The 26,352-nt window shown below is 55.0% G+C and overlaps 2 protein-coding genes across 2 annotated transcripts in view; one reads left to right on the forward strand and one right to left on the reverse strand.

Annotated features, from left to right (window-relative positions):
• Nucleotides 1–8,893, forward strand: part of LOC140397939 (T-cell surface glycoprotein CD3 gamma chain-like) — a 34,750-nt gene extending 25,857 nt beyond the window's left edge. Inside the window, exons 4-5 of the mRNA XM_072486196.1 lie at nt 6,056–6,108; nt 8,692–8,893. Of these exons, the coding sequence (XP_072342297.1) occupies nt 6,056–6,108; nt 8,692–8,745 (107 nt within the window). The 3' untranslated portion in view covers nt 8,746–8,893. The remainder of the gene's footprint in view (nt 1–6,055; nt 6,109–8,691) is intronic.
• LOC140398089 (T-cell surface glycoprotein CD3 delta chain-like) overlaps nt 1–26,352 on the reverse strand; it is a 313,504-nt gene that overhangs the window by 226,737 nt on the left and 60,415 nt on the right. The window lies entirely within an intron of this gene.

Here is a 26,352-nt window from a genome sequence, read left to right on the forward strand (position 1 = left end):
AACCGTGCTGCCTCTCACTAATACGTCCATTTGCTTCCAAATGGGAGTAGATCCTGTCTCGAATAATTCTCTCCAGTAATTTCCCTACCACTGAAGTAAGGCTCACCGGCCTGTAGTTCCCGGGATTATCCCTGCCACCCTTCTTAAACAGAGGAACAACATTGGCTATTCTCCAGTCCTCCGGGACATCCCCTGAAGACAGCGAGGATCCAAAGATTTCTGTCAAGGCCTCAGCAATTTCCTCTCCAGCCTCCTTCAGTATTCTGGGGTAGATCCCATCCGGCCCTGGGGACTTATCTACCTTAATATTTTTTAAGACACCCAACACCTCGTCTTTTTGGATCACAATGTGACCCAGGCTATCTACACCCCCTTCTCCAGACTCAACATCTACCAATTCCTTCTCTTTGGTGAATACTGATGCAAAGTATTCATTTAGTACCTCGCCCATTTCCTCTGGCTCCACACATAGATTCCCTTCCCTGTCCTTCAGTGGGCCAACCCTTTCCCTGGCTACCCTCTTGCTTTTTATGTACGTGTAAAAAGCCTTGGGATTTTCCTTAACCCTATTTGCCAATGACTTTTCGTGACCCCTTCTAGCCCTCCTGACTCCCTGCTTAAGTTCCTTCCTACTTTCCTTATATGCCACACAGGCTTCGTCTGTTCCCAGCCTTTTAGCCCTGACAAATGCCTCCTTTTTCTTTTTGACGAGGCCTACAATATCATTCGTCATCCAAGGTTCCCGAAAATTGCCGTATTTGTCTTTCTTCCTCACAGGAACATGCCTGTCCTGTATTCCTATCAACTGACACTTGAAAGCCTCCCACATGTCAGATGTTGATTTGCCCTCAAACATCCGATCTTATAGTTATGCCCCTTGTAACAGCTACATCCACCTGAGGAAATAGTCTCTGAACGTCCACTCTATCTATCCCCCTCATTATCTTATAAACCTCTATTAAGTCGCCTCTCATCCTCCTCTGCTCCAAAGAGAAAAGCCCTATCTCCCTCAACTTTTACTCATAAGACCTATCCTGCAAACCAGGCAGCATCCTGGTAAATCTCCTTTGCACTCCTTCCAATGCTTCCACATCCTTCCTATAATCAGGTGACCAGAACTGCACACAATACTCCAAATGTGGTCTCACCAGGATCATGTATAGTTGCAGCATAACCCCGCGGCTCTTAAACTCAAGCGCCCTGTTAATAAACGCTAACACACTATAAGCCTTTTACACGGCTCTATCCACTTGAGTGGCAACCTTCAGAGATCTGTGGACATGAACCCCAAGATCTCTCTGTTCCTCCACATTCCTCAGAACCCTGCCGTTGACCCTGTAATCCGCATTCAATTTTTTCTACCAAATGAATCACCTTGCACTTATCAGCGTTAAACTCCATCTGCCATTTTCCGGCCCAGCTCTGCATCCTATCAATGTCTCTTTGCAGCCTACAACAGCCCTCCACCTCACCCACTACTCCACCAATCTTGGTGTCATCAGCAAATTTACTGACCCACCCTTCAGCCACCTCCTCCAAGTCATTGATAAAAATCACAAATAGGAGAGGACCCAGCACTGATCCCTGTGGTACACCGCTGGTAACTGGGGCGGGATTCTCTGATATCGGCGCGATGTCCGCCGATCGGGGCCAAAAACACACAAATCAGTCGGGCATCGCGTCGCCCCAAAGGTGCGGAAGTCGCCGCATCTTGAGCAGCCGAGCCCTCACTTTGAGGGGCTAGGCCCGAGCCAGACTAATTTCCGCCCCGCCGGCTGGCGGGAAAGGCCTTTGGTGCCCCGCCAGCTGGTGCGAAACTGACTTTGCCGGGCCGCGCATGCGCAGGAGTGTCAGCGGCCGCTCACGGCATCCCCGCGCATGCGCAGTGGAGGGAGTCTCTTCCGCCTCCGCCATGGTGGAGACCGTGGCGAAGGCGGAAGGGAAAGAGTGCCCCCACGGCACAGACCAGCCCGCGGATCGGTGGGCCCTGATCGCGGGCCAGGCCACCGTGGGGGCACCCCCTGGGGCCAGATCGCCCCGCGCCCCCCCCAGGACCCCGGAGCCCACCCACGCCGCCATGTCCCACCGTCCCAAAGGTGGTTCAATCTACGCCGGCTGGCGTGGGCGGACAGCAGCGGGACTTCGGCCCATCGCGGGCCGGAGAATCGCCGGGGGGGGGCCCACCAACTGGCGCGGCGCGATTCCCGCCCCCGCCGAATATCCGGTGCCGGATAATTCGGCAACCAGCGGGGGCGGGATTCACGCCAGCCCCCGGCGATTCTCCGACCCGGCTGGGGGTCGGAGAATCCCACCCCTGGTCTCCAGTCTAAAAATTTTCCATCCAGCACCACCCTCTGTCTTCTATGTGATAGCCGGTTACTTATCCAATTGGTCAAATTTCCCTCTATCCCACACCTCCTTACTTTCATGAGCCGACCATGGGGAGCCTTATCAAACGCCTTACTAAAATCCATGTATACGACATCAACTGCTCTACCTTCATCTACACACTTAGTTACCTCCTCAAAGAATTCAATCAAATTTGTGAGGCAAGTCCTACCCTTCACGAATCCGTGTTGACTATCCCGGATTAAGCTGCATCTTTCCAAATGGTCATAAATCCTATCCTTCAGGATCTTTTCCATTAACTCCCCGACCACCGAAGTAAGACTAACTGGCCTATAATTACCAGGGTCATTCCTATCCCCTTTCTTGAACAGAGGAACAACATTCGCCACTCTCCAGTCCTCTGGCACTATCCCCATGGACAGCGAGGACCCAAAGATCAAAGCCAAAGGCTGTGAAATCTCATCCCTTGCCTCCCAAAGAATCCTTGGGTATATCCCATTTGGCCCAGGGGACTTGTCGACCCTCAGGATTTTCAAAATTGCTAATACATCCTTCCTCAGAACATCTACCTCCTCCAGCCTACCCGCCTGTATCACACTCTCATCCTCAAAAACATGGCCCCTCTCCTTTGTGAACACTGAAGAAAAGTATTCATTCAACGCCTCTCCTATTTCTTCTGACTCCATGCACAAGTTCCCACTACTGTCCTTGACAGGCCCTACCCTCACCCTGGTCATTCTTTTATTTCTCACATAAGAATAAAAAGCCTTGGGGTTTTCCTTGATCCGACCCGCCAAGGACTTCTCATGCCCCCTCCTAGCTCTCCTAAGCCCTTTTTTCAGCTCATTCCTTACTACCTTGTAACCCTCAAGCGACCCTACTGAACCTTGTTTTCTCATCCTTACATACTCTTCCTTTTTCCTCTTGACAAGACAATCAACCTCTTTTGTGAACCCTGGTTCCCTCACACGGCCATTTCCTCCCTGCCTGACAGGGACATGCCTATCAAGGACACGCAGTATTTGTTTCTTGAACAAGCTCCACTTTTCATTTGTGCTTTTCCCTGACAGTTTCTGTTCCCATCTTATGCTCCCTAATTATTGCCTAATCGCATCATAATTACCCCTCCCCCAATTATAAACCTTGCCCTGCCGTATGGCCCTATCCCTCTCCATATGGAGACACATTCGAAATGTGATTGGAGCTGAAAGAAATTTTATGTTCCTTCCTGAATGTAACAGAACTCGGGGCCATCAATAGAAAACAGTCAGCAATAAATCCAATGGGGAATTCAGGAGAAACTTCTTTGCTCAGAGAGATGGGAATGTGGGACTCGCTTCCACAGGGAGTGGGGAGAATGTGGGACTCGCTCCCACGGGGAGTGGGGAGACTGTGGGACTCGCTCCCACAGGGAGTGGGGAGAATGTGGGACTCGCTCCCACGGTGAGTGGGGAGAATGTGGGACTTGCCCCAGCAACAGTGAAGGAACGGTGATTTATTTCCAAGTCAGGGTGGTGAGTGACTTGGAGGGGAATCTCCAGGTGGTGGGGTTGCCAGGTATCTGCTGCTCTTGTCCTTCAGGACGGTAATAGTCGTGGTTATGCCATACTCTGAAATTATCAGAGAATGACGCCTGTCCTGGGTCTTTGACAGAACTATCCAATTGACCCCCCAACCCCCCAACTCTTTCCCCAGACCTCTGCAAACAATTTTGAATATTTATCTATTTGAATCTGCTTCCATCGCCCTTTCTGGCAGCACATTCCAGATCACAGCTTGCATTAAGTGGAAAATATTTCTCCGCTCATCCCTCACTGCTTCTTGTACCAATTCTCTTCAGAGGTCCACAAGCCAGAGCAATTTCTTTTAACAGCAGATGTTCGGCCAGAAGAACAAAGAGGTCGGGATTGAACCCGGGTCACTGGCGCTGTGAGGCAGCAGTGCTAATCACCACCAAACCCACCAGCCAGGTGGCATTCAGGATGACCCAGAAATGAAGTCTTACAACACCAGGTTAAAGTCCAACAGGTTTGTTTCGATGTCACTAGCTTTCGGAGCGCTGCTTCTTCCTCAGGTGAATGAAGAGGTCTGTTCCAGAAACACATATGTAGATAAATTCAAAGATGCCAAACAATGCTTGGAAGGCGACCATTAGCAGGTGATTAAATCTTTACAGATCCAGAGATGGGGTAACCCCAGGTTAAAGAGGTGTGAATTGTACCAAGCCAGGACAGTTGGTAGGATTTCGCAGGCCAGATGGTGGGGGATGAATGTAATGCGACATGAATCCCAGGTCCCGGTTGAGGCCGCACTCATGTGTGCGGAGCTTGGCTATAAGTTTCTGCTCGGTGATTCTGCGTTGTCGCGGTCCTGAAGGCCGCCTTGGAGAACGCTTACCCGGAGATCAGAGGCTGAATGCCCTTGACTGCTGAAGTGTTCCCCGACTGGAAGGGAACATTCCTGCCTGGTGATTGTTGCGTGATGTCCGTTCATTCGTTGTCGCAGCGTCTGCATGGTCTCGCCAATGTACCATGCTTCGGGACATCCTTTCCTGCAGCGTATGAGGTAGACAACGTTGGCCGAGTCGCACGAGTATGTACCGCGTACCTGGTGGGTGGTGTTCTCACGTGTAATAGTGGTATCCATGTCGATGATCTGGCACGTCTTGCAGAGATTGCCATGACAGGGTTGTGTGGTGTCGAGGTCACTGTTCTGAAGACTGGGTAGTTTCCTGCAAACAATGGTTCGTTTGAGGTTGCGCGGTTGTTTGAAGGCAAGTAGTGGGGGTGTGGGGATGACCTTGGCAAGATGTTCATCGTCATCAATGACGTGTTGAAGGCTGTGAAGAAGATGACGTAGTTTCTCCGCTCCGGGGAAGTACTGGACGACGAAGGGTATTCTGTCGGATGTGTCCCATGTTTGTCTTCTGAGGAGGTCGGTCCGGTTTTTCGCTGTGGCGCGTTGGAACTTGGTACAATTCACACCTCTTTAACCTGGGGTTACCCCATCTCTGGATCTGTAAAGATTTAATCACCTGCTAATGGTCGCATTCCAAGCATTGTTTGGCATCTTTGAATTTATCTATATATGTGTTTCTGGAACAGACCTCTTCATTCACCTGAGGAAGGAGCAGCGCTCCGAAAGCTAGTGACATCGAAACAAACCTGTTGGACTTTAACCTGGTGTTGTAAGACTTCGTACTGTGCTCACCCCAGTCCAACGCCGGCATCTCCACATCATGGCTACCCAGAAATGAGAGGAATGCAATGATCTTGGGGAGTTGTGGGGCTGGAGGTGGTTAGAGCGAGAGAGGGAATGAGGTCCGGAGGAATTTGAAAACAAGGATGAAAATTTTAAAATTGAGGAATTGTTTAACTGGGACACAGTGGAAGTGAGTGAGCAATGGGCTGGTAGGGGGTAGAACATGGGGAGAGAGAGTGAGCACGGGGCTGGTAGGGGGTAGAACATGGGGAGAGAGAGTGAGCACGGGGCTGGTAGGGGGTAGAACATGGGGAGAGAGAGTGAGCACGGGGCTGGTAGGGGGTAGAACATGGGGAGAGACGGGGGCAGCAGAGTTTGCAAGATTACAGAGAGTGAAAGATTGGTGGAGAACAGCTTAATAACTCGTACATTCTGTGTTTATTTAGAAGGTTCTGGATACCATGCCTCTTCATATTTAATAAGTGTCTGAATATTTCTTCTGCAGCTTCTGACAGGCATCCACTGATGCCTAATGATGCGTCTGATGCAATATATTCGGTAAGTGACCATTCAACACAAACCCATCAAACACAACCATCCTTAGCTTGCCCAAGAATGGTGAGTGTGAGCTTTGTGATGGCGTGTGATAGGATGATGGAATCGCAATCCAACTGTTGTCCAGAGAGCGAGCTCCATGGGAGGGGTTTCCATATCCATCACTTTCTAACTCAGATGGGGATGGATTCTGTCATCTTCGTCTCTTCCGTATTTCACCCATCTCCCCAAACCCCTCTTCTGTACGGATTATACAACTGAACTACTTGGGTTAACCCAGGTGCAGAGGAACATGTGAGAGCTTCTTGCCAATACAGCTCTCCCTCAGTATTGATAATCTGCCAAAGTGGTACTTGAACTCACAACAAAGATGTGGAAGTGAGACTAACTGAGATGGCTGTTATTTGTGGAAACAATGATGCTTAAAGAAAATGTGGAGGACTTTGATCTAAAGGTTGCTCACCAATCTCAGAGAGCTCACCAAATCTAGGCCCAGAAAACTTCAAACTCTGGCTGTGATTCTCCCGGTTGAAGATTAGGTGGAAAGCTGGTATTAGGAGCAAACCTGATGTGGCATAAGTACAGTTTTTAAAAAGGACCTGAGGGGGGCGGGGGGGGATCTCTCTGACAGGTCCCGCCCTCAGAGATCGGGATGCCATTTTTAAAGGGCACCCTAAACTCAGAAAACATTTCCAGCCCCTCCCCCACGTGGATTACTGTCAAGGCCCTCCCCCACCCTAATCGCTGGCAAGGGCCACTCCCGAATCCTCCCCAATCCCCCCCTCAGCACCCCCACCCCCCTTCAGCCACATCCCTTGGAAATGCTAACCTGGCACCTTGTACTGGGATGGGTGTCGATTGGCGGCTTTTCCCATCTGCAGCCTTTAAACCCTTTGAACAGTCTGTCAACATGCCATGTTCAGAGATGTGTTAATGTGGTGGAAACCTTTGAAGTGTTTTTTTCACAGTCAATTTCATTGCCCTTTAACTTTTTCAAGCCCTGAACTGGTCTTTCTAGGAAGCTCTTCAGAACAAAGTGTCTTTAAAAAAACTCAAAAAGTAGCAGCTCCTCAGAGTCCATGAGCCCCTGTAGAGCTGTATAAATAAACAACAGTATTCCTCCCTTTGAAATTGCCTGGACCTGTCAATCAAAAGGCTTTTAAAAGGCAATAGTCTGTGAAATTGAATGTAAACAATGCAGTTCAAATCTTTTATGCTTCTAGGCATACAAACAGGCTTGAAAATACCGATAATTAAATTCAAATCAGCTTTAATGATCAATTTGCATGTTCCCACTGGGTCTGGGCGTGAACCTCATTGGGGCAAATGGGACCTCATTGGGGCTTGCAGGGCATGCTGGGAGACTCACAATGGGTTCACACCCGGCGTGAAACCCATTTTTTCCCTGACGCCTGATTCACCGGGTCATCGGCATTCCCATCCCTGGCTGATGGTCCCGGAGAATCCCCCCTCACCTCTGACTTTAGACAGGAAATTTTCTTCATTTCCCTTCAGTTCTGAAGTCATTATAAATACCTGAGGGATATTTCACCATCTGATTAGTGAGTGACACACTCTACTCTGCATCACGGGGCGGCACGGTGGAGCAGTAGTTAGCACTGCAGCCTCATGGCGCTGAGGAACCAGGTTCGATCCCGGCCCCGGGTCACTGTCCGTGTGGAGTTTGCACATTCTCCCCGTGTCTGCGTGGGTTTCGCCCCCACAATACATAGATGTGCAGGGTAGGTGGATTGGTCATGCTAAATTTCTCCTTAATTGGAGAAAAAAAATGATTGCGTACTTTAAATCTATTTTAAAAATTGAAAAAAAAGAGCCGTGGAGGCCTGTTCCCATCGCCATGGCAGCAAGGGCCTGGATTTTCCTAGAAGCCTGGGCAGGATTCTCCGATAATGGGGCTAAGTGTTGACGCTGTCGTAAATGCCGGAGGGTTTTGGCCACCAGGAGCAGGGGGCCAGCACGGCACTCGAGTGCTTCACGCAGCTCCAGCAGCTGATACGTGCCCCAGCACGGCCGGCACGGGTCCGCACATGCGTGTGAGTTGCTGCCTCCACACCGACCCTCGGGCAACATGGCAGAGCCCGAGGGGCCCGGCGCGGAGGAACATAGGCGCCCCCCGGAATTAGCCCGCACGCCGATCGCGAGCCTGGCGACCGTGGACGGTCCCACAGCTAGAACGCCGAGGTCCAGCCGGGTAGGATCACTCGGCATTCGGCCCATTGGGCACGGAGAATCGCCGGGGGGGGGGGAGGGGCCGTGTTGAACGCCCGACGACCGGCGCTGCAGCAACCGCGTGGGTGCCATTGACGCCGACTCTCCAATCGCTGGAGAAACGCAGGCACAGCGTCGGAGCGGCGGGATTCGCGCCCCCCCCCCCCCCCGATTCTCCGGCCCGCTGCGGGATCAGAGAATCCCACCCCCTGTTATTGACAAGTTTATGGAAGGAAAGGCAAATAGACTGAAGAATTAAGAAGAGGTTGAATGATTAATCAGCTTTGCAACATTAAAGTGCACAAATTGAAATGTTGTTAATTGGCATTTTGATGGAACATGGATTTCCTTTCGCAGCATCTTGACAATTCAGGCAAGTCCATGTACAGTGAGCTGGGGAGAAGACGCTGAAGAAATTACTCAAATTCTTTCCTTATTCTGCAGAAGAAAAGCTTTGATTCAATATAGCAACTGGATTATGTCAGTCCAGAGTCTGAGCAGCTCTTCAGAACAAATACCGACAACAAAGAAATGTAATTTTAATAAAGGTTATCTTGAATTATTCTCTAATTTATTCATCTTCAAGTCTCACCTTTTTCACGCGAGTTCATGTTTGACAGCGCTGGCTTCTCCTACACGGTGATCTGACTCTGTTGTGAAGAAGAGTTTTAACTCTTTCACTGACAGGAGGCTGGGCCACTTTCGGAAGTAGTCTGGCTCTTTTTTTCACCATCACAAATCTTCGGTTATTGTGTGTGGGCAGAGAAACGGTAAACACAGCCCACAGTTAAAGCAGCAAGACTCAGCTCCACTTTCCAACTTCAGTCAGGCCAACAGGTTTGTGTGAAAGATTCTATTTAATAACTGATCGGAATTTAAACTATTGTTTAAGGTAGTGAGCATATAGTGCAGCACGGTGGCGCAGGGGTTACCACTGCTGCCTCACAGCGCCGAGGTCCCAGGTTCGATCCCGGCCCCGGGTCACTGTCCGTGTGGAGTTTGCACATTCTCCCCGTGTCTGCGTGGGTTTCGCCCCCACAACCCAAAGATGTGCTGGTTAGGAGGATTGGCCACGCTAAATTGCCCTTTAATTGGAACAAATGAATTGGTTACTCTACATTTATTTTTAAAAAGGTTGGTAGTAAATGAAAATAAAATGCATAAAAATGATTAGAATTCCACACATTTCAAACCTACAGCCAAAGAACTTTTTCTGAAGACTTGACTTTATTGTCATGTCGGAAAATCAATAGGCAATGTGTGCACTGCAAGATCCCGCGAAAAGCGATGTGAAAATGACAAGATAATTCTTTTCGGTGACGTTGTTACGTGACAACAGTGAAATCTGCGCTGAATCTCTTAATCGAGCTCTGGGATCCTTACATTCACCTGAAAGTAGTTAATGTTTAATCCAAAAGATGGCATTCTGACAGTGCAGCACTCCCTCAGTACTGACCCTCTGACAGTGCAGCACTCCCTCAGTACTGACCCTCTGACAGTGCAGCACTCCCTCCAGTACTGACCCTCTGACAGTGCGGCACTCCCTCAGTACTGACCCTCTGACAGTGCGGCACTCCCTCAGTACTGACCCTCTGACAGTGCAGCACTCCCTCAGTACTGACCCTCTGACAGTGCGGCACTGTCTCAGTACTGACCCTCTGACAGTGCAGCACTCCCTCAGTACTGATCCTCTGACAGTGCGGCACTCCCTCAGTACTGACCCTCTGACAGTGCAGCACTCCCTCCAGTACTGACCCTCTGACAGTGCAGCACTCCCTCAGTACTGACCCTCTGACAGTGCGGCACTCCCTCAGTACTGACCCTCTGACAGAGCAGCACTCCCTCAGTACGGACCCTCTGACAGTGCAACACTCGCTCAGTACTGACCCTCTGACAGTGCAGCACTCCCTCAGTACTGACCCTCTGACAGTGCGACACTCCCTCAGTACTGACCCTCTGACAGTGCGGCACTCCCTCAGTACTGACCCTCTGACAGTGCGACATTCCCTCAGTACTGACCCTCTGACAGTGCAGCACTCCCTCAGTACTGACCCTCTGACAGTGCAGCACTCCCTCAGTACTGACCCTCTGACCATGTGGCACTCCCTCAGTACTGACCCTCTGACAGTGCAGCACTCCCTCAGTACTGACCCTCTGACAGTGCGACACTCCCTCAGTACTGACCCTCTGACAGTGCAGCACTCCCTCAGTACTGACCCTCTGACAGAGCAGCACTCCCTCAGTACGGACCCTCTGACAGTGCAACACTCGCTCAGTACTGACCCTCTGACAGTGCGGCACTCCCTCAGTACTGACCCTCTGACAGTGCGACACTCCCTCAGTACTGACCCTCTGACAGTGCGGCACTCCCTCAGTACTGACCCTCTGACAGTGCGACATTCCCTCAGTACTGACCCTCTGACAGTGCGACACTCCCTCAGTACTGACCCTCTGACAGTGCGGCACTCCCTCAGTACTGACCCTCTGACAGTGCAGCACACCCTCAGTACTGACCCTCTGAGTGCGACACTACCTCAGTACTGACCCTCTGACAGTGCAGCACTCCCTCAGTACTGACCCTCTGACAGTGCAGCGCTCCCTCAGTACTGACCCTCTGACAGTGCAGCACACCCTCAGTACTGACCCTCTGACAGTGCAGCGCTCCCTCAGTACTGACCCTCTGACAGTGCGGCACTCCCTCAGTACTGACCCTCTGACAGTGCAGCACTCCCTCCAGTACTGACCCTCTGACAGTGCAGCACCCCCTCAGTGCTGACCCTCTGACAGTGCAGCACTCCCTCAGTACTGACTCTCTGACAGTGCGGCGCTCCCTCAGTACTGACCCTCTGACAGTGCAGCACTCCCTCAGTACTGACCCTCTGACAGTGCAGCACTTCCTCAGTACTGACTCTCTGACAGTGCGACACTCTCTCAGTACTGACCCTCTGACAGTGCAGCACTCCCTCAGTATTGACTCTCTGACAGTGCAGCACTCCCTCAGTACTGACCCTCTGACAGTGCAGCACTTCCTCAGTACTGACCCTCTGACAGTGCGGCACTCCCTCAGTGCTGACCCGCTGACAGTGCGGCACTCCCTCAGTACTGACCCTCTGAGAGTGCAGCACTCCCTCAGTACTGACCCTCTGACAGTGCGGCACTCCCTCAGTACTGACCCGCTGACAGTGCAGCACTCTCTCAGTACTGACCCTTTGACAGTGCGGCACTCCCTCAATACTGACCCTTTGACAGTGCGGCACTCCGTCAGTACTGACCTTCTGACAGTGCGGCACTCCCTCAGTACTGACCCTCTGACAGTGCGGCACTCCCTCAGTACTGACCCTCTGACAGTGTAGCACTCTCTCAGTACTGACCCACTGACAGTGCGGCACTTCCTCAGTACTGACCCTCTGACAGTGCGGCACTCCCTCAGTACTGACCCTCTGACAGTGTAGCACTCTCTCAGTACTGACCCACTGACAGTGCGGCACTTCCTCAGTACTGACCCTCTGACAGTGCAGCACTCTCTCAGTACTGACCCTCTGACAGTGCGGCACTCCCTCAGTACTGACCCTCTGACAGTGCAGCACTCCCTCAGTACTGACCCTCTGACAATGCGGCACTCCCTCAGTACTGACCCTCTGACAGTGCGGCACTCCCTCAGTACTGACCCTCTGACAGTGCAGCACTCCCTCCAGTGCTGACCCTCTGACAGTGCGGCACTCCCTCAGTACTGACCCTCTGACAGAGCAGCACTCCCTCAGTACGGACCCTCTGACAGTGCAACACTCGCTCAGTACTGACCCTCTGACAGTGCAGCACTCCCTCAGTACTGACCCTCTGACAGTGCGACACTCCCTCAGTACTGACCCTCTGACAGTGCGGCACTCCCTCAGTACTGACCCTCTGACAGTGCGACATTCCCTCAGTACTGACCCTCTGACAGTGCGACACTCCCTCAGTACTGACCCTCTGACAGTGCAGCACCCCCTCAGTGCTGACCCTCTGACAGTGCAGCACTCCCTCAGTACTGACTCTTTGACAGTGCGGCGCTCCCTCAGTACTGACCCTCTGACAGTGCGACACTCTCTCAGTACTGACCCTCTGACAGTGCAGCACTCCCTCAGTATTGACTCTCTGACAGTGCAGCACTCCCTCACTGCTGACCTCTGACAGTGCAGCACTCCCTCAGTACTGACCCTCTGACAGTGCAGCACTTCCTCAGTACTGACCCTCTGACAGTGCGGCACTCCCTCAGTGCTGACCCGCTGACAGTGCGGCACTCCCTCAGTACTGACGCTCTGACAGTGCAGCACTCCCTCAGTACTGACCCTCTGACAGTGCAGCACTCCCTCAGTACTGACCCTCTGACCGTGTGGCACTCCCTCAGTACTGACCCTCTGACAGTGCAGCACTCCCTCAGTACTGACCCTCTGACAGTGCGACACTCCCTCAGTACTGACCCTCTGACAGTGCAGCACTCCCTCAGTACTGACCCTCTGACAGAGCAGCACTCCCTCAGTACGGACCCTCTGACAGTGCAACACTCGCTCAGTACTGACCCTCTGACAGTGCAGCACTCCCTCAGTACTGACCCTCTGACAGAGCGACACTCCCTCAGTACTGACCCTCTGACAGTGCGGCACTCCCTTAGTACTGACCCTCTGACAGTGCGACATTCCCTCAGTACTGACCCTCTGACAGTGCGACACTCCCTCAGTACTGACCCTCTGACAGTGCGGCACTCCCTCAGTACTGACCCTCTGACAGTGCAGCACACCCTCAGTACTGACCCTCTGAGTGCGACACTACCTCAGTACTGACCCTCTGACAGTGCAGCACTCCCTCAGTACTGACCCTCTGACAGTGCAGCGCTCCCTCAGTACTGACCCTCTGACAGTGCAGCACACCCTCAGTACTGTCCCTCTGACAGTGCAGCGCTCCCTCAGTACTGACCCTCTGACAGTGCGGCACTCCCTCAGTACTGACCCTCTGACAGTGCAGCACTCCCTCCAGTACTGACCCTCTGACAGTGCAACACCCCCTCAGTGCTGACCCTCTGACAGTGCAGCACTCCCTCAGTACTGACTCTCTGACAGTGCGGCGCTCCCTCAGTACTGACCCTCTGACAGTGCAGCACTCCCTCAGTACTGACCCTCTGACAGTGCAGCACTTCCTCAGTACTGACTCTCTGACAGTGCGACACTCTCTCAGTACTGACCCTCTGACAGTGCAGCACTCCCTCAGTATTGACTCTCTGACAGTGCAGCACTCCCTCAGTACTGACCCTCTGACAGTGCAGCACTTCCTCAGTACTGACCCTCTGACAGTGCGGCACTCCCTCAGTGCTGACCCGCTGACAGTGCGGCACTCCCTCAGTACTGACCCTCTGACAGTGCAGCACTCCCTCAGTACTGACCCTCTGACAGTGCGGCACTCCCTCAGTACTGACCCGCTGACAGTGCAGCACTCTCTCAGTACTGACCCTTTGACAGTGCGGCACTCCCTCAATACTGACCCTTTAACAGTGCGGCACTCCGTCAGTACTGACCTTCTGACAGTGCGGCACTCCCTCAGTACTGACCCTCTGACAGTGCGGCACTCCCTCAGTACTGACCCTCTGACAGTGTAGCACTCTCTCAGTACTGACCCACTGACAGTGCGTCACTTCCTCAGTACTGACCCTCTGACAGTGCGGCACTCCCTCAGTACTGACCCTCTGACAGTGTAGCACTCTCTCAGTACTGACCCACTGACAGTGCGGCACTTCCTCAGTACTGACCCTCTGACAGTGCAGCACTCTCTCAGTACTGACCCTCTGACATTGCGGCACTCCCTCAGTACTGACCCTCTGACAGTGCAGCACTCCCTCAGTACTGACCCTCTGACAATGCGACACTCCCTCAGTACTGACCCTCTGACAGTGCGGCACTCCCTCAGTACTGACCCTCTGACAGTGCGGGACTCCCTCCAGTACTGACCCTCTGACAGTGCAGCACTCTCTCAGCAATGACCCTCTGACAGTGCGGCACTCCCTCAGTACTGACCCTCTGACAGTGCGGCACTCCCTCAGTACTGACCCTCTGACAGTGCAGCACTCCCTCCAGTACTGACCCTCTGACAGTGCGGCACTCCCTCAGTACTGACCCTCTGACAGTGCAACACTCGCTCAGTACTGACCCTCTGACAGTGCAGCACTCCCTCAGTACTGACCCTCTGACAGTGCGACACTCCCTCAGTACTGACCCTCTGACAGTGCGGCACTCCCTCAGTACTGACCCTCTGACAGTGCGACATTCCCTCAGTACTGACCCTCTGACAGTGCGACACTCCCTCAGTACTGACCCTCTGACAGTGCGGCACTCCCTCAGTACTGACCCTCTGACAGTGCAGCACCCCCTCAGTGCTGACCCTCTGACAGTGCAGCACCCTCAGTACTGACTCTCTGACAGTGCGGCGCTCCCTCAGTACTGACCCTCTGACAGTGCAGCACTCCCTCAGTACAGACCCTCTGACAGTGCAGCACTCCCTCAGTACTGACCCTCTGACAGTGCAGCACCCCCTCAGTGCTGACCCTCTGACAGTGCAGCACTCCCTCAGTACTGACTCTCTGACAGTGCGGCGCTCCCTCAGTACTGACCCTCTGACAGTGCGACACTCTCTCAGTACTGACCCTCTGACAGTGCAGCACTCCCTCAGTATTGACTCTCTGACAGTGCAGCACTCCCTCACTGCTGACCCTCTGACAGTGCAGCACTCCCTCAGTACTGACCTTCTGACAGTGCAGCACTTTCTCAGTACTGACCCTCTGACAGTGCGGCACTCCCTCAGTGCTGACCCGCTGACAGTGCGGCACTCCCTCAGTACTGACCCTCTGACAGTGCAGCACTCCCTCAGAACTGACCGTCTGACAGTGCGGCACTCCCTCAGTACTGACCCGCTGACAGTGCAGCACTCTCTCAGTACTGACCCTTTGACAGTGCGGCACTCCCTCAATACTGACCCTTTGACAGTGCGGCACTCCGTCAGTACTGACCTTCTGACAGTGCGGCACTCCCTCAGTACTGACCCTGTGACAGTGCGGCACTCCGTCAGTACTGACCCTCTGACAGTGCAGCACTCCCTCAGTACTGACCTTCTGACAGTGCGGCGCTCCCTCAGTACTGACCCTCTGACAGTGCAGCACTCCCTCAGTACTGACCCTCTGACAGTGCAGCACTCCCTCAGTACTGACCCTCTGACAGTGCAGCACCCCCTCAGTGCTGACCCTCTGACAGTGCAGCACTCCCTCAGTACTGACTTTCTGACAGTGCGGCGCTCCCTCAGTACTGACCCTCTGACAGTGCGACACTCTCTCAGTACTGACCCTCTGACAGTGCAGCACTCCCTCAGTATTGACTCTCTGACAGTGCAGCACTCCCTCACTGCTGACCCTCTGACAGTGCAGCACTCCCTCAGTACTGACCCTCTGACAGTGCGGCACTCCCTCAGTACTGACCCGCTGACAGTGCAGCACTCTCTCAGTACTGACCCTTTGACAGTGCGGCACTCCCTCAATACTGACCCTTTGACAGTGCGGCACTCCGTCAGTACTGACCTTCTGACAGTGCGGCACTCCCTCAGTACTGACCCTGTGACAGTGCGGCACTCCATCAGTACTGACCCTCTGACAGTGCAGCACTCCCTCAGTACTGACCTTCTGACAGTGCGGCGCTCCCTCAGTACTGACCCTCTGACAGTGCAGCACTCCGTCAGTACTGACCCTCTGACAGTGCAGCACTCCCTCAGTACTGACCCTCTGACAGTGCAGCACCCCCTCAGTGCTGACCCTCTGACAGTGCAGCACTCCCTCAGTGCTGACTCTCTGACAGTGCGGCGCTCCCTCAGTACTGACCCTCTGACAGTGCGACACTCTCTCAGTACTGACCCTCTGACAGTGCAGCACTCCCTCAGTATTGACTCTCTGACAGTGCAGCACTCCCTCACTGCTGACCCTCTGACAGTGCAGCACTCCCTCAGTACTGACCCTCTGACAGTGCAGCACTTCCTCAGTACTGACCCTCTGACAGTGCGGCACTCCCTCAGTGCTGACCCGCTGACAGTGCGGCACTCCCTCAGTACTGACCCTCTGACAGTGCAGCACTCCCTCAGTACTGACCCTCTGACAGTGCGGCACTCCCTCAGTACTGACCCGCTGACAGTGCAGCACTCTCTCAGTACTGACCCTTTGACAGTGCGGCACTCCCTCAATACTGACCCTTTGACAGTGCGGCACTCCGTCAGTACTGACCTTCTGACAGTGCGGCACTCCCTCAGTACTGACCCTGTGACAGTGCGGCACTCCGTCAGTACTGACCCTCTGACAGTGCAGCGTTCCCTCAGTACTGACCCTCTGACAGTGCGGCACTCCCTCAGTACTGACCCTCTGACAGTGCAGCACTCCCTCAGTACTGACCCTCTGACAGTGCGGCACTCCCTCAGTACTGACCCTCTGACAGTGTAGCACTCTCTCAGTACTGACCCACTGACAGTGCGGCACTCACTCAGTACTGACCCTCTGACAGTGCAGCACTCTCTCAGTACTGACCCTCTGACAGTGCGGCACTCCCTCCAGTACTGACCCTCTGACAGTGCAGCACTCCCTCAGTACTGACCCTCTGACAGTGCGGCACTCCCTCAGTACTGACCCTTTGACAGTGCGGCACTCCCTCAGTACTGACCCTGTGACAGTGCGGCACTCCGTCAGTACTGACCCTCTGACAGTGCAGCGCTCCCTCAGTACTGACCCTCTGACAGTGCGGCACTCCCTCAGTACTGACCCTCTGACAGTGTAGCACTCTCTCAGTACTGACCCACTGACAGTGCGGCACTTCCTCAGTACTGACCCTCTGACAGTGCAGCACTCTCTCAGTACTGACCCTCTGACAGTGCAGGACTCCCTCAGTACTGACCCTCTCACAGTGCAGCGCTCCCTCAGCACTGACCCTCTGACAGTGCGGCACTCCCTCAGTACTGACCCTCTGACAGTGCGGCACTCCCTCAGTACTGACCCTGTGACAGTGCGGCACTCCGTCAGTACTGACCCTCTGACAGTGCAGCACTCCCTCAGTATTGACTCTCTGACAGTGCAGCACTCCCTCACTGCTGACCCTCTGACAGTGCAGCACTCCCTCAGTACTGACCCTCTGACAGTGCAGCACTTCCTCAGTACTGACCCTCTGACAGTGCGGCACTCCCTCAGTGCTGACCCGCTGACAGTGCGGCACTCCCTCAGTACTGACCCTCTGACAGTGCAGCACTCCCTCAGTACTGACCCTCTGACAGTGCGGCACTCCCTCAGTACTGACCCGCTGACAGTGCAGCACTCTCTCAGTACTGACCCTTTGACAGTGCGGCACTCCCTCAATACTGACCCTTTGACAGTGCGGCACTCCGTCAGTACTGACCTTCTGACAGTGCGGCACTCCCTCAGTACTGACCCTGTGACAGTGCGGCACTCCGTCAGTACTGACCCTCTGACAGTGCAGCGCTCCCTCAGTACTGACCCTCTGACAGTGCGGCACTCCCTCAGTACTGACCCTCTGACAGTGCAGCACTCCCTCAGTACTGACCCTCTGACAGTGCGGCACTCCCTCAGTGGTGACCCTCTGACAGTGTAGCACTCTCTCAGTACTGACCCACTGACAGTGCGGCACTCACTCAGTACTGACCCTCTGACAGTGCAGCACTCTCTCAGTACTGACCCTCTGACAGTGCGGCACTCCCTCCAGTACTGACCCTCTGACAGTGCAGCACTCCCTCAGTACTGACCCTCTGACAGTGCGGCACTCCCTCAGTACTGACCCTTTGACAGTGCGGCACTCCCTCAGTACTGACCCTGTGACAGTGCGGCACTCCGTCAGTACTGACACTCTGACAGTGCAGCGCTCCCTCAGTACTGACCCTCTGGCAGTGCGGCACTCCCTCAGTACTGACCCTCTGACAGTGCGGCACTCCCTCAGTACTGACCCTCTGACAGTGCAGCACTCCCTCAGTACTGACCCTCTGACAGTGCGGCACTCCCTCAGTACTGACCCTCTGACAGTGTAGCACTCTCTCAGTACTGACCCACTGACAGTGCGGCACTTCCTCAGTACTGACCCTCTGACAGTGCAGCACTCCCTCAGTACTGACCCGCTGACAGTGCAGCACTCTCTCAGTACTGACCCTTTGACAGTGCGGCACTCCCTCAATACTGACCCTTTGACAGTGCGGCACTCCGTCAGTACTGACCTTCTGACAGTGCGGCACTCCCTCAGTACTGACCCTCTGACAGTGCGGCACTCCCTCAGTACTGACCCTCTGACAGTGTAGCACTCTCTCAGTACTGACCCACTGACAGTGCGGCACTTCCTCAGTACTGACCCTCTGACAGTGCGGCACTCCCTCAGTACTGACCCTCTGACAGTGTAGCACTCTCTCAGTACTGACCCACTGACAGTGCGGCACTTCCTCAGTACTGACCCTCTGACAGTGCAGCACTCTCTCAGTACTGACCCTCTGACAGTGCGGCACTCCCTCAGTACTGACCCTCTGACAGTGCAGCACTCCCTCAGTACTGACCCTCTGACAATGCGGCACTCCCTCAGTACTGACCCTCTGACAGTGCGGCACTCCCTCAGTACTGACCCTCTGACAGTGTGGCACTCCCTCCAGTACTGACCCTCTGACAGTGCAGCACTCTCTCAGCAATGACCCTCTGACAGTGCGGCACTCCCTCAGTACTGACCCTCTGACAGTGCGGCACTCCCTCAGTACTGACCCTCTGACAGTGCAGCACTCCCTCCAGTACTGACCCTCTGACAGTGCGGCACTCCCTCAGTACTGACCCTCTGACAGAGCAGCACTCCCTCAGTACGGACCCTCTGACAGTGCAACACTCGCTCAGTACTGACCCTCTGACAGTGCAGCACTCCCTCAGTACTGACCCTCTGACAGTGCGACACTCCCTCAGTACTGACCCTCTGACAGTGCGGCACTCCCTCAGTACTGACCCTCAGACAGTGCGACATTCCCTCAGTACTGACCCTCTGACAGTGCGACACTCCCTCAGTACTGACCCTCTGACAGTGCGGCACTCCCTCAGTACTGACCCTCTGACAGTGCAGCACATACTCAGTACTGACACTCTGAGTGCGACACTACCTCAGTACTGACCCACTGACAGTGCGGCACTTCCTCAGTACTGACCCTCTGACAGTGCAGCACTCTCTCAGTACTGACCCTCTGACAGTGCAGCACTCCCTCAGTACTGACCCTCTGACAGTGCAGCACTCCCTCAGTACTGACCCTCTGACAATGCGGCACTCCCTCAGTACTGACCCTCTGACAGTGCGGCACTCCCTCAGTACTGACCCTCTGACAGTGCGGCACTCCCTCCAGTACTGACCCTCTGACAGTGCAGCACTCTCTCAGCAATGACCCTCTGACAGTGCGGCACTCCCTCAGTACTGACCCTCTGACAGTGCGGCACTCCCTCAGTACTGACCCTCTGACAGTGCGACACTCCCTCAGTACTGACCCTCTGACAGTGCGGCACTCCCTCAGTACTGACCCTCTGACAGTGCAGCACCCCCTCAGTGCTGACCCTCTGACAGTGCAGCACCCTCAGTACTGACTCTCTGACAGTGCGGCGCTCCCTCAGTACTGACCCTCTGACAGTGCAGCACTCCCTCAGTACTGACCCTCTGACAGTGCAGCACTCCCTCAGTACTGACCCTCTGACAGTGCAGCACCCCCTCAGTGCTGACCCTCTGACAGTGCAGCACTCCCTCAGTACTGACTCTCTGACAGTGCGGCGCTCCCTCAGTACTGACCCTCTGACAGTGCGACACTCTCTCAGTACTGACCCTCTGACAGTGCAGCACTCCCTCAGTATTGACTCTCTGACAGTGCAGCACTCCCTCACTGCTGACCCTCTGACAGTGCAGCACTCCCTCAGTACTGACCTTCTGACAGTGCAGCACTTTCTCAGTACTGACCCTCTGACAGTGCGGCACTCCCTCAGTGCTGACCCGCTGACAGTGCGGCACTCCCTCAGTACTGACCCTCTGACAGTGCAGCACTCCCTCAGAACTGACCGTCTGACAGTGCGGCACTCCCTCAGTACTGACCCGCTGACAGTGCAGCACTCTCTCAGTACTGACCCTTTGACAGTGCGACACTCCCTCAATACTGACCCTTTGACAGTGCGGCACTCCGTCAGTACTGACCTTCTGACAGTGCGGCACTCCCTCAGTACTGACCCTGTGACAGTGCGGCACTCCGTCAGTACTGACCCTCTGACAGTGCAGCACTCCCTCAGTACTGACCTTCTGACAGTGCGGCGCTCCCTCAGTACTGACCCTCTGACAGTGCAGCACTCCCTCAGTACTGACCCTCTGACAGTGCAGCACTCCCTCAGTACTGACCCTCTGACAGTGCAGCACCCCCTCAGTGCTGACCCTCTGACAGTGCAGCACTCCCTCAGTACTGACTTTCTGACAGTGCGGCGCTCCCTCAGTACTGACCCTCTGACAGTGCGACACTCTCTCAGTACTGACCCTCTGACAGTGCAGCACTCCCTCAGTATTGACTCTCTGACAGTGCAGCACTCCCTCACTGCTGACCCTCTGACAGTGCAGCACTCCCTCAGTACTGACCCTCTGACAGTGCGGCACTCCCTCAGTACTGACCCGCTGACAGTGCAGCACTCTCTCAGTACTGACCCTTTGACAGTGCGGCACTCCCTCAATACTGACCCTTTGACAGTGCGGCACTCCGTTAGTACTGACCTTCTGACAGTGCGGCACTCCCTCAGTACTGACCCTGTGACAGTGCGGCACTCCATCAGTACTGACCCTCTGACAGTGCAGCACTCCCTCAGTACTGACCTTCTGACAGTGCGGCGCTCCCTCAGTACTGACCCTCTGACAGTGCAGCACTCCGTCAGTACTGACCCTCTGACAGTGCAGCACTCCCTCAGTACTGACCCTCTGACAGTGCAGCACCCCCTCAGTGCTGACCCTCTGACAGTGCAGCACTCCCTCAGTGCTGACTCTCTGACAGTGCGGCGCTCCCTCAGTACTGACCCTCTGACAGTGCGACACTCTCTCAGTACTGACCCTCTGACAGTGCAGCACTCCCTCAGTATTGACTCTCTGACAGTGCAGCACTCCCTCACTGCTGACCCTCTGACAGTGCAGCACTCCCTCAGTACTGACCCTCTGACAGTGCAGCACTTCCTCAGTACTGACCCTCTGACAGTGCGGCACTCCCTCAGTGCTGACCCGCTGACAGTGCGGCACTCCCTCAGTACTGATCCTCTGACAGTGCAGCACTCCCTCAGTACTGACCCTCTGACAGTGCGGCACTCCCTCAGTACTGACCCGCTGACAGTGCAGCACTCTCTCAGTACTGACCCTTTGACAGTGCGGCACTCCCTCAATACTGACCCTTTGACAGTGCGGCACTCCGTCAGTACTGACCTTCTGACAGTGCGGCACTCCCTCAGTACTGACCCTGTGACAGTGCGGCACTCCGTCAGTACTGACCCTCTGACAGTGCAGCGTTCCCTCAGTACTGACCCTCTGACAGTGCGGCACTCCCTCAGTACTGACCCTCTGACAGTGCAGCACTCCCTCAGTACTGACCCTCTGACAGTGCGGCACTCCCTCAGTACTGACCCTCTGACAGTGTAGCACTCTCTCAGTACTGACCCACTGACAGTGCGGCACTCACTCAGTACTGACCCTCTGACAGTGCAGCACTCTCTCAGTACTGACCCTCTGACAGTGCGGCACTCCCTCCAGTACTGACCCTCTGACAGTGCAGCACTCCCTCAGTACTGACCCTCTGACAGTGCGGCACTCCCTCAGTACTGACCCTTTGACAGTGCGGCACTCCCTCAGTACTGACCCTGTGACAGTGCGGCACTCCGTCAGTACTGACCCTCTGACAGTGCAGCGCTCCCTCAGTACTGACCCTCTGACAGTGCGGCACTCCCTCAGTACTGACCCTCTGACAGTGTAGCACTCTCTCAGTACTGACCCACTGACAGTGCGGCACTTCCTCAGTACTGACCCTCTGACAGTGCAGCACTCTCTCAGTACTGACCCTCTGACAGTGCAGGACTCCCTCAGTACTGACCCTCTCACAGTGCAGCGCTCCCTCAGCACTGACCCTCTGACAGTGCGGCACTCCCTCAGTACTGACCCTCTGACAGTGCGGCACTCCCTCAGTACTGACCCTGTGACAGTGCGGCACTCCGTCAGTACTGACCCTCTGACAGTGCAGCACTCCCTCAGTATTGACTCTCTGACAGTGCAGCACTCCCTCACTGCTGACCCTCTGACAGTGCAGCACTCCCTCAGTACTGACCCTCTGACAGTGCAGCACTTCCTCAGTACTGACCCTCTGACAGTGCGGCACTCCCTCAGTGCTGACCCGCTGACAGTGCGGCACTCCCTCAGTACTGACCCTCTGACAGTGCAGCACTCCCTCAGTACTGACCCTCTGACAGTGCGGCACTCCCTCAGTACTGACCCGCTGACAGTGCAGCACTCTCTCAGTACTGACCCTTTGACAGTGCGGCACTCCCTCAATACTGACCCTTTGACAGTGCGGCACTCCGTCAGTACTGACCTTCTGACAGTGCGGCACTCCCTCAGTACTGACCCTGTGACAGTGCGGCACTCCGTCAGTACTGACCCTCTGACAGTGCAGCGCTCCCTCAGTACTGACCCTCTGACAGTGCGGCACTCCCTCAGTACTGACCCTCTGACAGTGCAGCACTCCCTCAGTACTGACCCTCTGACAGTGCGGCACTCCCTCAGTGGTGACCCTCTGACAGTGTAGCACTCTCTCAGTACTGACCCACTGACAGTGCGGCACTCACTCAGTACTGACCCTCTGACAGTGCAGCACTCTCTCAGTACTGACCCTCTGACAGTGCGGCACTCCCTCCAGTACTGACCCTCTGACAGTGCAGCACTCCCTCAGTACTGACCCTCTGACAGTGCGGCACTCCCTCAGTACTGACCCTTTGACAGTGCGGCACTCCCTCAGTACTGACCCTGTGACAGTGCGGCACTCCGTCAGTACTGACACTCTGACAGTGCAGCGCTCCCTCAGTACTGACCCTCTGGCAGTGCGGCACTCCCTCAGTACTGACCCTCTGACAGTGCGGCACTCCCTCAGTACTGACCCTCTGACAGTGCAGCACTCCCTCAGTACTGACCCTCTGACAGTGCGGCACTCCCTCAGTACTGACCCTCTGACAGTGTAGCACTCTCTCAGTACTGACCCACTGACAGTGCGGCACTTCCTCAGTACTGACCCTCTGACAGTGCAGCACTCCCTCAGTACTGACCCGCTGACAGTGCAGCACTCTCTCAGTACTGACCCTTTGACAGTGCGGCACTCCCTCAATACTGACCCTTTGACAGTGCGGCACTCCGTCAGTACTGACCTTCTGACAGTGCGGCACTCCCTCAGTACTGACCCTCTGACAGTGCGGCACTCCCTCAGTACTGACCCTCTGACAGTGTAGCACTCTCTCAGTACTGACCCACTGACAGTGCGGCACTTCCTCAGTACTGACCCTCTGACAGTGCGGCACTCCCTCAGTACTGACCCTCTGACAGTGTAGCACTCTCTCAGTACTGACCCACTGACAGTGCGGCACTTCCTCAGTACTGACCCTCTGACAGTGCAGCACTCTCTCAGTACTGACCCTCTGACAGTGCGGCACTCCCTCAGTACTGACCCTCTGACAGTGCAGCACTCCCTCAGTACTGACCCTCTGACAATGCGGCACTCCCTCAGTACTGACCCTCTGACAGTGCGGCACTCCCTCAGTACTGACCCTCTGACAGTGTGGCACTCCCTCCAGTACTGACCCTCTGACAGTGCAGCACTCTCTCAGCAATGACCCTCTGACAGTGCGGCACTCCCTCAGTACTGACCCTCTGACAGTGCGGCACTCCCTCAGTACTGACCCTCTGACAGTGCAGCACTCCCTCCAGTACTGACCCTCTGACAGTGCGGCACTCCCTCAGTACTGACCCTCTGACAGAGCAGCACTCCCTCAGTACGGACCCTCTGACAGTGCAACACTCGCTCAGTACTGACCCTCTGACAGTGCAGCACTCCCTCAGTACTGACCCTCTGACAGTGCGACACTCCCTCAGTACTGACCCTCTGACAGTGCGGCACTCCCTCAGTACTGACCCTCAGACAGTGCGACATTCCCTCAGTACTGACCCTCTGACAGTGCGACACTCCCTCAGTACTGACCCTCTGACAGTGCGGCACTCCCTCAGTACTGACCCTCTGACAGTGCAGCACATCCTCAGTACTGACACTCTGAGTGCGACACTACCTCAGTACTGACCCACTGACAGTGCGGCACTTCCTCAGTACTGACCCTCTGACAGTGCAGCACTCTCTCAGTACTGACCCTCTGACAGTGCAGCACTCCCTCAGTACTGACCCTCTGACAGTGCAGCACTCCCTCAGTACTGACCCTCTGACAATGCGGCACTCCCTCAGTACTGACCCTCTGACAGTGCGGCACTCCCTCAGTACTGACCCTCTGACAGTGCGGCACTCCCTCCAGTACTGACCCTCTGACAGTGCAGCACTCTCTCAGCAATGACCCTCTGACAGTGCGGCACTCCCTCAGTACTGACCCTCTGACAGTGCGGCACTCCCTCAGTACTGACCCTCTGACAGTGCAGCACTCCCTCCAGTACTGACCCTCTGACAGTGCGGCACTCCCTCAGTACTGACCCTCTGACAGAGCAGCACTCCCTCAGTACGGACCCTCTGACAGTGCAACACTCGCTCAGTACTGACCCTCTGACAGTGCGGCACTCCCTCAGTACTGACCCTCTGACAGTGCAGCACACCCTCAGTACTGACCCTCTGAGTGCGACACTACCTCTGTACTGACCCTCTGACAGTGCAGCGCTCCCTCAGTACTGACCCTCTGACAGTGCAGCACACCCTCAGTACTGACCCTCTGACAGTGCAGCGCTCCCTCAGTACTGACCCTCTGACAGTGCGACACTCCCTCAGTACTGACCTTCTGACAGTGCAGCACTCCCTCCAGTACTGACAATCTGACAGTGCAGCACCCCCTCAGTGCTGACCCTCTGAAAGTGCAGCACCCTCAGTACTGACTCTCTGACAGTGCGGCGCTCCCTCAGTACTGACCCGCTGACAGTGCAGCACTCTCTCAGTACTGACCCTTTGACAGTGCGGCACTCCCTCAATACTGACCCTTTGACAGTGCGGCACTCCGTCAGTACTGACCTTCTGACAGTGCGGCACTCCCTCAGTACTGACCCTGTGACAGTGCGGCACTCCGTCAGTACTGACCCTCTGACAGTGCAGCGCTCCCTCAGTACTGACCCTCTGACAGTGCGGCACTCCCTCAGTACTGACCCTCTGACAGTGCAGCACTCCCTCAGTACTGACCCTCTGACAGTGCGGCACTCCCTCTGTACTGACCCTCTGACAGTGTAGCACTCTCTCAGTACTGACCCACTGACAGTGCGGCACTCACTCAGTACTGACCCTCTGACAGTGCAGCACTCTCTCAGTACTGACCCTGTGAAAGTGCGGCACTCCGTCAGTACTGACCCTCTGACAGTGCAGCGCTCCCTCAGTACTGACCCTCTGACAGTGCGGCACTCCCTCAGTACTGACCCTCTGACAGTGCAGCACTCCCTCAGTACTGACCCTCTGACAGTGCGGCACTCCCTCAGTGGTGACCCTCTGACAGTGTAGCACTCTCTCAGTACTGACCCACTGACAGTGCAGCACTCTCTCAGTACTGACCCTTTGACAGTGCGGCACTCCCTCAGTACTGACCCTGTGACAGTGCGGCACTCCGTCAGTACTGACCCTCTGACAGTGCAGCGCTCCCTCAGTACTGACCCTCTGACAGTGCGGCACTCCCTCAGTACTGACCCTCTGACAGTGCGGCACTCCCTCAGT

The sequence above is a fragment of the Scyliorhinus torazame genome, chromosome 21, assembly GCF_047496885.1.
Source record: "Scyliorhinus torazame isolate Kashiwa2021f chromosome 21, sScyTor2.1, whole genome shotgun sequence".
NCBI classification, from domain to species: domain Eukaryota; kingdom Metazoa; phylum Chordata; class Chondrichthyes; order Carcharhiniformes; family Scyliorhinidae; genus Scyliorhinus; species Scyliorhinus torazame.